The following is a 16,800-nucleotide window of genomic DNA, read 5'->3' on the forward strand; positions in this document are numbered from 1 at the left end:
CTCATAAAGTCTTCCAGTCAACACACGGCTCCTCTCCCTACATGGTAAGGGCCACGAGGAGGGCAGTAATGCTGGAAGACAGTTCAGTCTGGCATCTAGTTTACCCCCTGACATGCAGCTGAATCCTTCCAAGGTTTTCACATTTAGGGCACAATCTACAAAGTGTTTGTTTATTCTTATCAACAGATGTTTCATAATGATGATAATGCTGCTTTAAACTGCTCCAGATGCACTTAAGTACCCGCAGGTTTTCTTGAAAGGTCTATTTTGATTGTCAGTCAGTCCACCGCTTTGGTCCAAGCTGACACATCGAGACAAATATGACATCGATTGGCATTAAATTTGGCACTGATGTCTCGCGGCCCCCTGAGGACCGGCCCTGATGACTTGATAGTAATCCTCTGACTTAATCGGGCAGCACCAGCAGATTAAAAATGATAATTATCCAGTATTAAATCTCTTCGGGATGGACTGGTATGAGCATTTATCGTCAGTGAATGACTTCAGTGATTCCTGCCTTTACGTCATGCATCACTGTAAGGGAGATGCAAAAACAAATATAATAATGTAATAAAATACTTATATCTTGTTAACAATACACAGATGATAATATAAGTTGAACAGTCCAGCAAAGATGGATGGATTTGGTCATGAGCTTCTTTTGTTCATCTGGTTGTCTTTTCACTAGTCCCTAGTAGTAGTTGATGGTAATTGTTCTTTTTGTACAATTATTTATTTCACAGTTGTTGCAGACTCTCTCCACCTCCCTGCACAAAAAGACAACACACAGTAAACAAAGTTCAAGATGGATTTGATTGATCAACTTTAGAAAGATATTGCAAGTCATTATCATGACTTCTTTTGGCCACCATCGTGCAGTGAAAATGTAATACTGTGAGAGCCCTAAGGCCATTATTGGCTAAAATTAACATTAATCCAGTTCTTTGGTTTGTGACCAAATTCTCGAAGAACTGATGACATTACAGCAGCCTAATTAGCAAATGTTAGCCGAAGAGTCTCCTAAGAGAACGGCTGACTGTAGGCTTGATTAGTCAACTCTGCTCATGTTAGCGGCCAAAATAAACAGCAGCTTAACAAATCTGTTAGTGTCGTGCTAAAACAAGATGTTTGCCAAGAGATACAGGAACCATCATACTGCTGATTTATTCACTGCTTTATAGGCCAGCAACACAATTCCACATCCTACTCAAACTTTGCGGGAACTTTACCGTTGATTTACGACCCCTGCATACTTTCTTTGACTCAAAAAGTCCACAAATGATTAAAACAGCTGTTTGAACTTTGTTTCTTCTCCAGAGACATAACTTACAGAATGTCACCGTGGCAGCGATTCAGTGTTTTTAGCGGCCGTTGAAACACTAAATCAGAACCACTTGTCAAGGCATCACAACTGTATATACAACACGATGTCTGTTTGTGTGTCTCCGCGTCAGGGCAAGCGACCTACACAGCTCGTTCATCAGTGTTTAAATATATACATGTGTCTGTGTGCTTCTGCAGGATTGGGTCTTTGCACTTGTAGGCACGGTTCTTAATTGTGTGTGTGTGCGCGCGCACATCATACAGCTGGTTTTTTTTGTGTTACTCACTGTCAAGGCAGGGGGCGCAGACAGTCTGCGCAACTCCGCATCGTCTGACGACGCCCTCGCCGGGCTGGCACTGCAGACAGCACTCTCCACTGGTCGTATACTGTCCCGACGGGCAGTCCTCCTTATTGGCCAGAGCGCCAACCTGCCAATCACAAGCAGAGACACACTTACATCCATCTGTAATCATAACATTAACAACACATCGGTCCAGCATTGCGCAACAGTGTTTTTTTCCTTTGTTTTTATTCTATCCAGAGGAAGCTACAAACATCAGTAATTTCTTTTCTTTTTTTTCTTTTTTTTTTAAAAAAAAGAGAAACAGAGACAAAATAAATAGTCTGTGAACCAGAATTATTTCTCTTTCCTTTAATTATATTGCATCCCCCTTTGATTTATTTGGGAACAACTAAACCAATGGTTCCCAGAGAAGGACCCTGCAATATCCCTGTGGGACGGGGAAAAAAGAAAAAGCAGGATTTAACGACATGAAACTATCCATTGTTGCGGGTTCTCTCTCTATTCCCCATGTTCTTGCGAAATGTTAAACAGCATCTAAAAATATACAAATGGAGCCAAAAAAATCTCTCTTTGGCTGAACTACTGAGTTTGTACAGATTAGAGTCACCACGTAAAAAACTTTTGAAACCGCTGACCCGGACCACAACTCTCATCTGACCCTGCGAGACTGAGCGTCAAACCTTAATTCTAGTCCTACATCATATATATGTGTGTGTGTGTGTGTGTGTGTGTGTGTGTGTATGCATTTTAAAGGTGCAGTGTGTAGTTTTTGGGGAGAAATTCTAAACAGAAAAGAAAGATCTCCGTTGACTAGCATAAACAAACTAAATCAACAAACTCTCTTAATTTTAATCAAGAGGGAGAATAATCTTAATTAAAAAAATGACTACAAAACACAATTTCGTACTGTTGTACTTTGTTTATTTAGTTATAGAAAAGATAAATATTTCTGAGTTTGTATCGTTACCTCGTTGATGTCGCAAATATTACAATTCTGAGTTTTACTTTATTCTCCAAAACTACATAGTGCCCCTTTAAAAGCACCAACCACAGTTACACCCTTGGTCCTGTGGTCCTTCTCACTTTGCGTGTTGCGGGGATCAAATTCAAAATGAGTGTATATTTACAAAAAACACCAAAGTTCAAACACTAAATGTGTGTCTTTGTGCTTTTTCCAATTGTGAACACAATTCTCAGAATCAGACTTGTGATAGAAGTAAACAAAATCACCCTCTCAGAGCGGCTACAGCTGTGTTGTGTTGTATCTGAATCCTTCAAACAGCAACTTGCTGAGACTTTTATCTTTAAGTGTTGACAGGTGAAGATGTTTGTGCATGTGAGTGCGCACACACTTGCGCTCACACGCCCGGGCCTGGATTTTTCCCAGAGTCTGTGTTTATGTGAATTTGCATGACCTTTTCCCGTCACATCACACTAAATCTTTTTTCCCTTCTCACAGTGGCCTTTTTTTTTTTTTTTTTTTTTTTTAAATCTTCCTGCTCACCTTGATCCCCCCAAAACAAACCCCGATAAAAGCAGCGACTGCCCTCTGACACCGGGCACAGGAGAGGTCTGTCATTCATTCTCTCCAGACACATGAGGAGCGATTGCCTCGGGTCATCGTTTATGACTAAAAACAATCTTCTCTTAGCGAACGAAACAACAGGAAGCCAACACATGAAACAGAAGCCATGCCTTCCACTTGTTAAGTTACAGCTTCCTCTTGCAAAATATCAAGCAAAATGTGAGTCTCTCTTTACTGACTTTGGATATTTTGCACGTTGGCCTGCTGAATGGTAGAGAGTTAGAATGAGTGAAACGCGATGCAATTAGCTCAGTTCAGGTGTGTGTGTGTGTGTGTGTGTGCGTGTGTGTGCGTGTCGACTGAGGGGTGCATCAGCGTGAAGGAGGTACACTCGACATAAATCGTTGGGGTTCAGGTGTGTGAGGAATGCTGCTGACAAGAGAGAGGAGCTTTAAAAAAACACTGAGTGTCCCCTCAGGCACCTCTGAGTCAGCTGGCAGGTAATGACACACACACACACACACACACACACACACACACACACACACACACACACACACACACACACCCCCTCTCGCCCCTTGATGGTGTCACGGCCCATTCACCTTTAAGTCTCTGGTATTCAGTCATCCATGTAATCCATGTTCAAGAATGTGATATTGAAAGCATGTTTGGTGAGGTTTTCTAAACATTCTGCATTTTCCAGAAACTTTCTTACAACAGGAAGACTTTGGGGAAACAGAAGAATTCCCCAAGCTGATAATTCAAAAAACTTTCAAAACCAATCATCAGAATGAATGTTGGTGATGTGTATTCCCCAGCAAACCAAGGATATGTCGAAACTTTATGTTTCTTTATGCTGAAACTTGAAATTGCTTATGCTGTGCTTACGATCTGGTTAGGTTTATGCACAGAAACCACTTGATCGTGGTTGGAAAAGCTTATGTTTTGGCTCCGTCAACACAGATACATATGGAAATAGTCCTGACATCTCATTGACTACATTGTTTCAGCTGAAACTGTCCTGACGTCTTGTCAGAATTTTCTGGTTTTTTGTTCAGAAAATGTTCCGATGTCTGATCCAAACAACTGGGTTTCGTCACCACTAACATGGCTTGTAATGTCCCTATGACTCATCAGATAGATCCAGGTTTGTTGCCACTAATATGGCTGGGAAATTTCCAAACAACTCATTAAAAATAGTTAGTGGTTTCACAACAACAGGTAACACTTTTATTTTTTTTTCTGGTGAACCAACTTATCTTCCCTGAATCTGTAGCTCTAGTTCTGCTGCTTTTTATGTTTTAATTTGAACAAAACTGAATGTATCCTCCCGCTGAATCTGGACAAAATAGGTTCTAACATTATTTTTTTTTCCTAAAAAAAAAAAAAAAAAGAACATTTCACCATCTGTCTGCAGAACGTCACTGACACTTCTGACTCTTTCTCTTCACCGCAGCACACTCTCCACCTCACGCACACACACACACACACACACACACCTTACGCAACAAGCGTCCAATTAGAGATGAATCAAATCTGTCACCACACACGCTGTTCCCTTCCCTTGGACTGCCCCCCTTAGACTCTGCACACACCCATTGGCACGCATGCATTTGCACACGAGCATCAACAACCTCACATGTGAACAAACCTGCTCCAAAAATGTCTGACTGACACTTTGGAAATGACTCCGAGCGTTTTCTACAGAGCTTGGCTTGAACTCTCTATTCTCTGACCCCTCTCTCGCTCCGGGTATGGGCGCAACACCGAGTGCGTCTCAGAGGCTGAAAACCGAGATTCTGCAAGTGCATCGCTAATGACGGCCGAGCTGTGCATACAGATAAATTAATGGGTAATGTCGTTTGAGAAAACAGCTTGTGGAATAAAGGAGGGGCGGGGGATGTGTTGTGGCTCAATTTTCACATTTCCTGTAATTGGTTCTTAGATGGGACTCTGAGGTTTGCACTCTTCAACTCGTGTCAGCCGATCCCCACGAAGCTGGAGCGAGATGCGAGCTGATCGCGCACGCTCGCAGAAACACGACTTCAGAGCCCAGACCAATCTTACTAATGCTCCAGTCAGTTTTCAGTTGGAGGCACTTAACCTCTGGACCTCGGCTGTCTACGCGTGTTAAGCCATTAGAGCTCCACCATGCCCGCCTTCACATAGGCCGGGCCTAATTTAAAGGGATATTTCGGTGTAAGTTTGATCCATGGTCTAACACACCGTGACACTGAGTAAGACCCCCCCACCCAAGAGATCAAGTTTGCAGACCGCTAGCTTATGTAGTTTTAGCAACCTCAGAAATGATAACAATACATTGCAGCATACGCCTCAAACAAGAAACAGCCATCAAAAAGCCACAAATAATAATAAGTCCCTGCGAGTCGATTACCGAGTCCAGTTAGAAATGCTCAGTTCCGTTTTTTTCCCTGTCCGCTCTCGATAATAAGACACATAAGAACTTTTATTGCATTTCCATGAAGTAATAATCATACATTTTCATCCTTTAGCTGCGGAACTCTACTGCACTCTGTAATTGACTTGTCAGGGCTTCCCCATAACAGGAAGCTGCTGCAGGAGAGTGGTGAGTTCCGTTCACTTTACAATAGCAATTCGGCTAAGCTAGCGGAGGTTTTATGCCTCGAACAATGTGTTGCGACTCTATTTGTACTGTTGCTGAAGTTTGGTGCTATTCTGAGCATTATTTGTGGCTTTTTGATGGCGGTTTCTTGTTGGAGGCATAGACTGCAGTGTATTGTTATCATGCGGTCATTTCTGAGAGTGCTAAAACTACGTAAGCTAGCGGTCTGTAAACTTGATCTCTGGGGGGGTCTCACTCGGTGTCACGGTGTGTTAGCCCATGGATTAAACTTACACCGGAATATCCAGGCATGGATCACAGGAACACAGGAGGAGGGCAAATAACAACTACTGATGCCCTCAAAACCAACTATGGATCATCATCTGCTTGTGGAGGAGAGAGAAAGAAGAAGAAGAAGAAGATGAAGAGGGTGTGAGATGGATGGAGGAGAGGGTGATGGTGGTTGTGGCGGTTCAGGCTGTATCAATATTGCATGCTCTGAGCCAGCGGAGGATGCATACCCATCAGAGGGAGCAGCTGTCATGTTTCAGCGATCGCAGGTCTGTTTCTAAACCAGGACCTCAGCGCCACCCTCACTGACCATGTCCTGTCAAATGGATTTCCTTCCTGCCTTCCTGCCCGCGGAGGCCTCGAGGCGGGGGGGGGGGAATCCAAAAACAAAGAAAAAGCCCTCACTGCGACATTGTGCTCCACATGTAACTGAGATGGGTGGAACTACACATCCAGCAAGTGGAGCTATAAAGTGTCAACCTGAATGGCTGCTGCATACATCCGCTCTGCCTCACATTGTCAGAGACGGGGTCAGGTGCAAGGACGCGGATTCTAACTCCGCCACACATCTTATTCCGTGCATTTGAACAAGTGGCACCAAAGAAGGGATCAAACTGCTGACATATAAGCTGTTAGAAAGCGAGTTAAGTTTCCCTGATGTCCTGAAGGAGGGAAGTCTGTGGAAAGTTTCTCACAAACTCCCGACTCACCTCATTACCTACACACCTTTATTTGGCTGTGCGCGCATTTTCTATTACGCAGGTGACAAACAACTTAGCGCACGCTTCGATTGCGTAAGAGGCCACTCACCACTCCAAGTAACACCGCCAAGAGTGCCGGATTCATCCTGTGCCTCCTTGTTGTGTGTCTTCCCGCAAAGGGGTCGGGCCGGATCGGATCGGATCGGATCGGATCGGATGCGGCGCAGGCAAGCGGGATGCGGGAGCTCTCAGTGACTTCGAGGTGAAATCGACTCGGCTGTCATCGCTGCGTCCCGTGCGCCTCTTCTGCGTTCGCTTCTAGTCAAAACTGAAACTCTCCAAGTCACGGAAAACAAACAAACAAACAAAAAAAAGGCGTGTGTGTCAGTCCAGAGGCTGTGGCCGCAGACAGAATCCAGTCAGAGAGTAAACCCCGCTGAGATCGACCCATTGGATGTTCGGCTCTGTGCGCTTTCTCTTGTACTGGGCTCATGTGTCAGACGCGCTCAGCTCAACAGCTTCAGGGAAAGAGACATCTCTCTCTCTCTCTCTCTCTCTCTCTCTCTCTCTCTCTCTCTCTCTCTCTCTCTCTCTCCACGCCCACTACGCACACACACGCACACACACGCACACGGACCTGCTCTCGGTGCTCCGGGATGTTCCTGCTGAGTCGGACAAACCGACCACCTTTACATTTTTTATCACCTGAAAAATTAAGTCTCGCTTAAATCGTCCGTTTAGGATGTGGTTTCCGCACCAGTGCCAACTTACTGTCATATTTTCCCCTTCAGCTTTCTCTCCCTCGAACAACTCCTGAGAATGAGATTCCGGCAGATTGCTTGTTGTGTCACTCTCCCTGAAGCACTGAGCTGACCTTGTTTTACTTCTCATCAGCGCCTGAGGACAGGCAGCCGCATCCACGCTCTCCTGCGCAATGCACCTTTAACCCAGAAACCTGCGGTGCGCACAGGTTCATGTCCGGAGCTGCATGGATTAGTCGACTAATCAATTAGCCAATCCACAGAAAAGATACTTCAGTGAATGTTCAGGTAAAAATGGCAGAAAATGCTGCTTTCATCCTCTTGAACGCAGAGATTTCCTGCTTTTAACAGTTTTATTTGTTAACTGAAAAGCAAATAAAACTGCAATAGTATAATATAATATTGGCAGCTCATTTGACCAGATATGAGCCTCTATGCCCAGCCTAGAGGCCACAGCATGTAATGAGTTATCATGTAGACAAGTGACTCTTTCTTCTTTCCCTTTTCTCCTGAGTCACTTGCACCCCGGCCTCATGTGCATGTACAAGGTTTTTCCAATTCACCAATAAAGTGTCTGTGTATTATCAAACTCTTCTCTAATTCCCAAATGTCGATTGGGTCCATTTCAGTAACAAATTTAGTCCAAAACACAGACAAAATGACAAAAACCTGTGATCGCAGATGCAGCCATTGACTGCACATTTAACCAGATGTGGGCATCTATGCCCGTCCTTGAGCCTACAACTGCCAATGAGTGATCATGTAGACAAGTGACAAACTCTTTCTTCTCTCTCTTCTCTCCTGAGCCACTTACACACAAGCCTCCAGATGATTGATTCATTGTGTAGCCAGCAAGATTTTAAATCCAGTAATATATAGTTTGCTTCAGTTCAATGCATTTCGCTCACTGATCAGGTTGTTTTTCCACTGAAAACAGATGAAAACCATGCGCATACACCAAATGGTGTGACAGCAGCTCTGGATTCACTTTGGGCCAGACTAGGATACATAGTCCCAGAGATAACAACTTGTTAAACTGAATATCTTTGATTTTTAGACTGACAAAACAAGACATTTAAACTCATCACCTTGGAATTTGAAAACTGGGGTGGATGTTTTTCTGTCATTTTACAGACAAAATGATTAACCGACAGTCTAGAACAGAATGGTTAGTCACAGCATTAATAACATCTGCTTAATATCTGCAGCACTGAACATGCAAGAAAAGCAAGCTCTTTATTAAAGTACGATGACGTAACTGCTGCCTGAATCTCCCATCCAGCCACTCCACAGTCTGCGGTCTAAATTGACTACATAAAAAACTGCAACATTGTGCTTCTTTACCATGAAACTGCTCCTTTCCCACCCTATTTTAATATAACGTATTTGTGGGAGTAAAGTGGAGTCACAGGATAACAGAGCTGCCTTTATGCATAACAAGAGGCAACCTACTGTTGGATGACACCTGAGGCCAAATGTTGGCCCGATCTAAACCGAGCAGCACGATGTGTTCCGCGTCAGATCATGACTAAACATGTCATCCTGTTGTACACGGAGGAGCAACAGGTTGATTTAAAAGGTTTCTGAACATGTGTTGCAGTGTGTCATGTTTGTGCACAGGCTGAATTTCCCCTGCAGCAGAATAGATGGTCTTCTCTCTCTCTGTGTTGCTTTCTTTTAATGGAGTTGACTATAATTGTTTTGGTCCAGCTCAAACAAGTGATACAGTATGTTCAAGTGCACTTAACTAGTTGGCGCTCATACAGAATCATTTCTGGAATGATAATAAAGCCCATTATCAAGATAATGACCTCGTTTAAATAACCTTTAATTCATTTTTTTTTCCTTTAAAACATTGCTTATCTTGGTAAGGCTTCAGCAGAAGGAGCACTGTAGGGTGTAGTTGTGTAGTTTGTCAGAAATTGTGAAAGGAGGTAAGGAAACATATAAAAGTTGGAAAAAATTTCCATCCCCAATCTCCCGTGGCTGAAGATCTCTGTTTTTATAAAAGTGTTTCATAATCAGTCAGGTTAAAGGTCAGATTGATAACATTTTTATGTAGGCGAATCTCTTTCTTTTTTTTCTTTTTTTTTGGAAATAATGCAATTTATATAGTTTCATAATTGGTCCTAAGGTTAAGGATACTTTATTGTCTCCTGAGCTAAAGAGATAAAAACAACCAGGCAAGTTGTTAAAAAAGTTATTTACTCTTACAAGCTAAAAATCTGTCATATTTTTCCCAGAACATACAGGATTTTCAGTTGCTTACAAACAAACAGCAGTGGGTTGAACCTGCACTTATCTTAGATCTGAGCTCTGCCTTCTGTCTGCCCTCCAGGAGCTGCACTTTAATACGTTTTAACTGATGACCGAATTTTTACAACGGTTGTGTTTACACAGAGACTCCGTACCTCCTTCCAGAACGAGGAAGAAGATCTGGTAAGGTTTTAACATAAAGGTCAAAACCTCAATTTAATCCTCTCGAGAAGAAGTAGATTTCACTTTTATAAAACCTTTACAGTCACTCATGTTATGTAATGATGATTGGATGTAAATGTAAGTGAGATGATATACATGACATCATATCCAACATGACAGGTGTGTAGTTCTCTCTACAGACTGACAGACTTTTAAAGAATCAAAGAATGCCATTTACTACCTGTGTCATTTAGAGGAGACAGTGATTTTTATAGCCCACGTGAGGACTGAGGTTGGTGGGGGACATGGGGGCAGGAGAGAGAGGAAGCTGCGCTGCTATGGATGGATAAATAATGCATGAAGGAAGAGAGAGAGAGAGAAAGAAACCCCACCTCAGTGTCACTTATATGAGCCTAAATACATTAATGTAATTGTCAGTGTGGCCCCTGTGATTCATTTAAAAGAATCCCTGCTTATTGTGTCAGAAATCACTTTTTTCAAAGTGCTGCTTTTTGCAAATTCTGAATGCAGCAGCTTCAGTGGAAGATCATGTCGGCATCTGCTGCTGGAAATAAATAGTGGCATGCTTGCACTGTTTTTGGCGTATTTGAATTACAGCTGAAGTAACTCGAACATTGAAAAAAATCACAGCTGATTTAAAAAAGAAAAAGGAGAAGAAAATAATAAATGAAAATCAATGGAATCAGTTAAATATATATCTCACTTTTGTATCTGTTTTTAAGATTGCTTTGAGTTAATGCCCATTGTGTAACAGGCATCCTAAGTGAATGTTATGAAACAAGAAAGAAAGAAAGTTATGGGGAAGTGAAACAGCAAACAAAGCTAAAAATCTGCAACTTCATTTTTTTGACGATCACCAGTCTGTGATGCATCTATTTTGTCGCACACACACACACACACACACACACACACACACACACACACACACACACACACACAGACACTCACACTGGCCATCTGTCAGCAGTGAGTGGACAGAGGATGGGTGGTCCAGGAGACGTTCGCTGTCCCCTCTCAGGTTCCGAGAAAAGGATTCAGTTCCTGGTGGGCGGCCCTGTGGAAAAACGTGTGTGGTTGTTTGTGTTTGTGTGTGTGTGTGTGTTCTAGCTTCCATCTACTTCTGTCTGTGCTTGTTTATGTCCCACGTTTATATTCAACGATTATATCTCTTGTGCACTCACATTATCCTCAGCGTGTTGTTTTCTCTGTACCTAAAGAAGAAGCAGAAGAGACCACCTGAGTGACACGACAGCAGCACCCGAGCGGCACCAAACAGCCCCGGCAACGTGATCCACAGTCTCCTTGCGAGCTTTTCTTCTAATGTACTGTAATAGACGGAGAGGCATCGTATGACTAGCCAACGAAGCCCTTAAATTACTCTGAGAGCACTCACACCAATAACTGAGATGCATGGGAGTGATATCATGTTGTGTTTCGAGGGAACCTTCAGAGTGCTGCAGCAGAGGCGGAGCAGTCCTGTTATGTATTTTGGTAAACAGCAATTTCAGCAAGGCGTCATTATGTGCAATAAAGGTTTGGGCTGGTTGAGTTGGTGCAGATATCCCGAATGTTGCCGTGCGGCTGCTGTGGCGAAAGATTAAAACGACTGGGTTCATTTCGCACGGTGCCAGGGTGGGTGAACCCGGACAGGCCAGATGGCCTCAAACCCGCGGGACTCCCTCATCTGCGCTGTATTGATCCGAGCCGTCTATCCCCCCTCTTTTTTTCCTCTCTTTTCACTGTACATCCTTCCCTCCATCCTCTGCTCAGCTGCAACTTCTCATGAGCAAAACCATAGATGTATTATGCCACAGAGTATTTATTTCACTCATCATTATGAAATCTGAAGAAGAACGATCTGTCTGTTTCTTTCTTTTCCCCTCTGTACAGTTCAGAGTCACAGAATCGCTTCATTGCTGTTTTATCTAATCAGATGAAATGTTTAAACCGCTGACAACAACAATGGATGAGGCTGTTGGTTGTGAAAATATGACGCAAACCCTCTGCTCTGGTTTCAAAAAGAAGTATGTAAGCGCTTTGAGGTACTTTTTTCTGTATGAAAAGCGCCATATAAATAAAGATTGATTTGATTTGATTTGATTTATGAGAAAGTCACCCCACTTCTCGCTTGATTTATGAGCTTGGTAAACAGTTTCCTGATGAGTTTTTGGTCTCAATCTTGAGTTCAGATTTATATTTATTTAAAAGTTTAAAGCAATACATTGAAAAGTCACTATCATGGTGATCATTATTCAGGATAGATAAAGGCGTTGCGTCATATTTGCTCTGCAGCTCTGCTCTCTTGTGATGTCTACCGCCATTCCGCCAGACTCAAGGCTTCAAAATGGCAATAGGTTTACACTTTGTTTTAATGCACAGTACCTCACTTCTGCCACTAGGGATTCTTTGAGACAATGAGATAACAAACAACACTGTGTGATGATGTGGTGATGTTGCGTGGGATCATGAGTGTTGTTGTCTTCATTGTGAAAAAAACACCATTGCTGATGAAAATCTGATTTTACTCTGCTGAAATGTACATGTACAAATTAATGTCTGATTCAAGTAATACTTAGTCAAGTTAGTCATCTTCCCTCCTCACTATCAGAAATATCGTCTGGAGTTTCAGCCACGCCTTGCAAGAAACACGACCGTATAGGTCATCTGTGCAAGCATCATAGCACAACCTGTAATTTTGTTAATGCTACATGGCGACCTCTAGTGGCCATAGTGCTTATGAGGGGAGCAAAGGAGGAACTCAGCTGATCCACATAAGGACTAAACCTAAACAAAATGTAGTTGTTTCACTCCAGAATGAATAAATGAATGAATGAATGAATGCATCTCTCCAGTTGAAGAACATGAGGCATCACCCTGTGACCTGACCTGAACCCAGAGACAAGTCCAGCTCCACGTCATGGTGAAGTCTCGAGTGCTTATTGATATTCTCTGTGTATATCCAGCCATGTCTGCGCTTTCGTTCAACACGATGCCTGTGCAGAACATGTTTGCTTGTCACAGCTGGATCAATAATGAAAGTATTGATTTCAAAGTTTTGTTTTTTTTTTTGTCATTTCTCTGTGGCCATACTGACATCCAGCAGACCTTGAAGGGACCACTTTTTTTAGTGGGGGGTGAACAGGCCTTTGTATTGATCGGATGTGAGCAGACGGTTTACCACACAGGGGTAGAAACGAGCCTCGGGCTGTTGACTGTCAATGCAGCCCATTATGCATTCAGGCACACAGATTTGGCTGACATGAAGCAAGTACATTTACTCAATGACACAATATTAACCTGCTGAATTAAACACATTGCAGAGGGACAGACTGTTTTTTTTTTGCTGTTATTGCTGACCCACTAGACGATTTATCCAGTAGATTCAAATTCAGTTTTCACTTTTAAAAGGATTTGTAGATCTTTTTGTCTGACGTTTGAATATACTGATCATCTTGTTCAACTGTGAAAGTGACTCTTCTCTGGGTAACCTGGATGAAAATGTTTGTTGATAAATCATTTGCTCTTCTTAATTTGTTGAACATTTTTCTATTTGAACTATACTGTATTCTTCTTGTGTTTTACTTCATCAGAATTAATCAAGGGTGACGAAGTCCAAAGTATAGTGCAGAAAATATATATTCTGACTTTGGATGCAGGTGTGTTTCACTTCTGTTTTCCAGGATAGACGCAAAGTTGTGTCTTTTCTAGTTTGAGGATGATGTCCAGACAGAGATAGAGGAAGAATTCAGATCCTTTGCTTAAGAACAGTTTAAGTATGTTCAGATGACCACACTGTCTGCAGTCTAGCCAGGAAAATGGTTCAAAGGCTTGAATCTGGATGTTGGTTACATTTTTTTTGCGGTTTGTAATAATAAAAAATTTCAACACATTCAGTCAAAAATAAATATTTGCCTTGGAAAATGATATGAATGCCCTCCACTTTTATTAGACCCCATCCAAGTCAAATGATATCAGTAGTGTTTTTATCTTTTTATACTATTAGTTTTGTACATGATCAAGAATATGCAGCCTGGAAAATCACTTTTTTTCATGCAACTCTCTCTCGCTCAATGAGGATGCTACAGACTAAAACAATGCTGCCCCCTGCTGAGCTGAACACCTTCATCACACAGAGATCACATCTGATCAGAGATGACAATTATGTCAAGGAACACATCAGAGTCTGCTTTTTATTACAAATTCTGGTCTGTATCTGCATCACCTTTATACGTAAATGCAAGACAAATTAATAAAACACAATAATGCAATAAGAATGATACAATAAAAACACATAAACAGCCTATTTGAGGGGTTTTACTGGTTCAACAATGTCAGGTGAGGTAAAGTTTGTCTATGTCTCATGACTAATCTACAAAGTGTTAATAATAGGTTTCACAACTATAATCAAAGCCATTATTAAAACAAAAAAAAAGTATGCTTAAAGAGTTATATCAATCATTATTTTCCCAATAGATCTAAAAGTTCATTGATGAGGGTCTGAGAAGTGAGAAAATCTATGTGCTACTATATAAAAAAAGCAGAAAAATGTGATTAAATGTGATCCTTTTCTTAGGTCTGTGAAGTCCTGATACACAACACAGCACAGCACCCAGTCCCATCATCTAGTCATGCCTCATCTGCCCACCAGGCACAAGGAGAGTGTTTCTCTCCTCAGTTCATCACCTGATGTCTCTTCTGTCTGATATCTCATCTACCTCCTGCCTGCAAAACTGCTTCTCAGTGGACGACAGCTTTGTTTTCCAGACGTTTTTTTCGGGGGGGGAGTGACAGTTAGCCTGATCCTAGCCTCATAAACTTCCTCTAAACCCTTGCTAACGTGTCGAGTGTCTGCATTTTGATTCACTTTTGTGATGCCCTCTTCTAAAGCACTGCTTGATCTCCAGAAATCTACAAAAACTCCCAAGGGGCTTCTTCAGCTCTCCATCTTGCTAGGACCAAGATAAATGTGGGAAGGGAGCAACATGTAGTTATTCTTCCATCACTCTCTTTCCATCACCTGTGAAAGTAGAATATTTATAGTAAAACCATCTGTCAGCATTTTAAAATGTTGATGTTTTATGGTGAGCTGACTCAACATTTCATGATCTCCAGCTACAGCAGTTTATTATTAGTAATATCTGCTTTTAGTTCTGCTCATCAGACTCAGAAGATAAAGCCTCTCACTCTCTGGTGTTGTCAATATATTCTCAAAACAACCCCTGAGTCGACATATCAACATCATGCACACAACAACACCACCAAATTAACAACAATGAAGTCAAAAACGATGCCTGTTATTGCTCCTCCGGCTCAAATCTCAGTGTTTCAGATCCCTTCCACAAGACTTGAAATGTCGAGTTATTAAGCAGCTGATTTGCTCAGCAACACTAATTCTGTTTGCCTTCATTTCATTCTGTCTTTCAGAGAAGCTCTGAGAGGCAAGTGAGATTTTGACTTGCGTTCTGGTGGAAAGGGTTTGTTTTGTTTTGGTTTTTTTTTTATAAAAAATAAAAAAAAAAACTTTGGCAGGATAATATTCCAAAGTTCCTTTTTTCCACCTTTGAGAAACAAGATTTTTTAAATTTTTTTTTTGTATAAAATGAATAGTTTTTCAAAAAATTTCACTCAGTTTTACAAATAGAAATTTTCCCCTTTTTTGCCACTCAGTTTTGGTGAAAAAACATTTGTTCAGCAGAACATTTTTTATCATGTGTTTTCACAGATGGAATAATAATAATAATAATAATAATAATAATAATAATAATAATAATAATAATAATAATAATAATAATAATAATAGCAATTATTTATCAAATAATTGAGATTGGACAAGGAAAATGGATCATCAGAGTGAAACACTTCTCCTCTGCCCCTGAGGGCTTCCATAGTAATTACATGCACATCTGACTGAAACTGTAGGTTTGTTCCCCTTCACGTCAGTGGCTCGTGACAAGGAGACCAAGTGGAATAGTGGTGCAAGCGCCTCCCACTGTTCCTCCCACTTTATAAATAGAGGCCTGGATGAGGCCTTCTTCCTCTATGACTGTAAATTTTCACCAGGCTGAGTGTGTGTTGGTGCTCACCTCAGTTTGCCATGTGTCTTTGAGAATCCTTCACTGTAAGTATTATGTAATCTGTTTTATTTGGAAGTCATGAAGTTTAAATATGATGGGGAACATTTGATATGATTTGCTAAATAGTACTGTGATTGAAATATCGTCAGTTTGTTATTTGAAACATTAAATGTATTCTAATTTGTAAGTATTTAACATTAGAACACTAGATGTCTAATTTGTTTGGGCAAAATATTGTAACTTGTTTCTTTTCTTTGTGAACCGTGACAGTCAACCAGGAATCATTATATTACCAACATTCACATCATTCTGGGAAAATAAACAAATAACAATTGATTGCAACCTGTGTTTCCTGGTGGTTTGTGGCTCCAGTTCGAACCATTATATCTACAACACTGATGAACACATGTATTGATAATCACAAATGCTATACGTTACTGAGAGTGTGTGTAATTTTGCTCTAACGACTCATTAAAATTATGTAAATAATGGCACGCTTTTAATGATAGATTCATCTTTAATATTACCGCTGCACATTTCAGATACAGCTTCACCATTGCTGTTTCTTTATGTTCGAGCTTGGTGATCTTTTTTTTATCCATAACTTTATTTTGCTTTGCTTTTGTTCTTAACAAAGCATTTATTATAGTATGACATCAAAGTAATGCTTATCATATTGGTTATTCCCCCTAAATGATTCAAACATGTAGTTATTTAATGTGTTCACACTGACTCAACGTGAGAGAAAAACTTGACATTAAATGTGACCTTTTACATTGAACTTAATAGAAATA

The 16,800-nt window shown here is 41.2% G+C and overlaps 1 protein-coding gene across 2 annotated transcripts in view; it reads right to left on the reverse strand.

The window, feature by feature from the left end:
- Nucleotides 1-7,362, reverse strand: part of ngfrb (nerve growth factor receptor b) — a 30,235-nt gene extending 22,873 nt beyond the window's left edge. For both annotated transcript variants that reach the window (XM_037082234.1, XM_037082233.1), the window contains exons 1-2: nucleotides 6,842-7,362; nucleotides 1,611-1,752 (exon numbers count right to left, since the gene is read on the reverse strand). In XM_037082234.1, coding sequence (XP_036938129.1) covers nucleotides 1,611-1,752; nucleotides 6,842-6,877 — 178 coding nt within the window. In that variant the 5' untranslated portion in view covers nucleotides 6,878-7,362. The remainder of the gene's footprint in view (nucleotides 1-1,610; nucleotides 1,753-6,841) is intronic.
- Between the last annotated feature and the right edge of the window lie 9,438 nt (nucleotides 7,363-16,800).

The sequence above is a fragment of the Acanthopagrus latus genome, chromosome 20 (genome assembly GCF_904848185.1).
Source record: "Acanthopagrus latus isolate v.2019 chromosome 20, fAcaLat1.1, whole genome shotgun sequence".
Lineage (NCBI taxonomy): Eukaryota > Metazoa > Chordata > Actinopteri > Spariformes > Sparidae > Acanthopagrus > Acanthopagrus latus.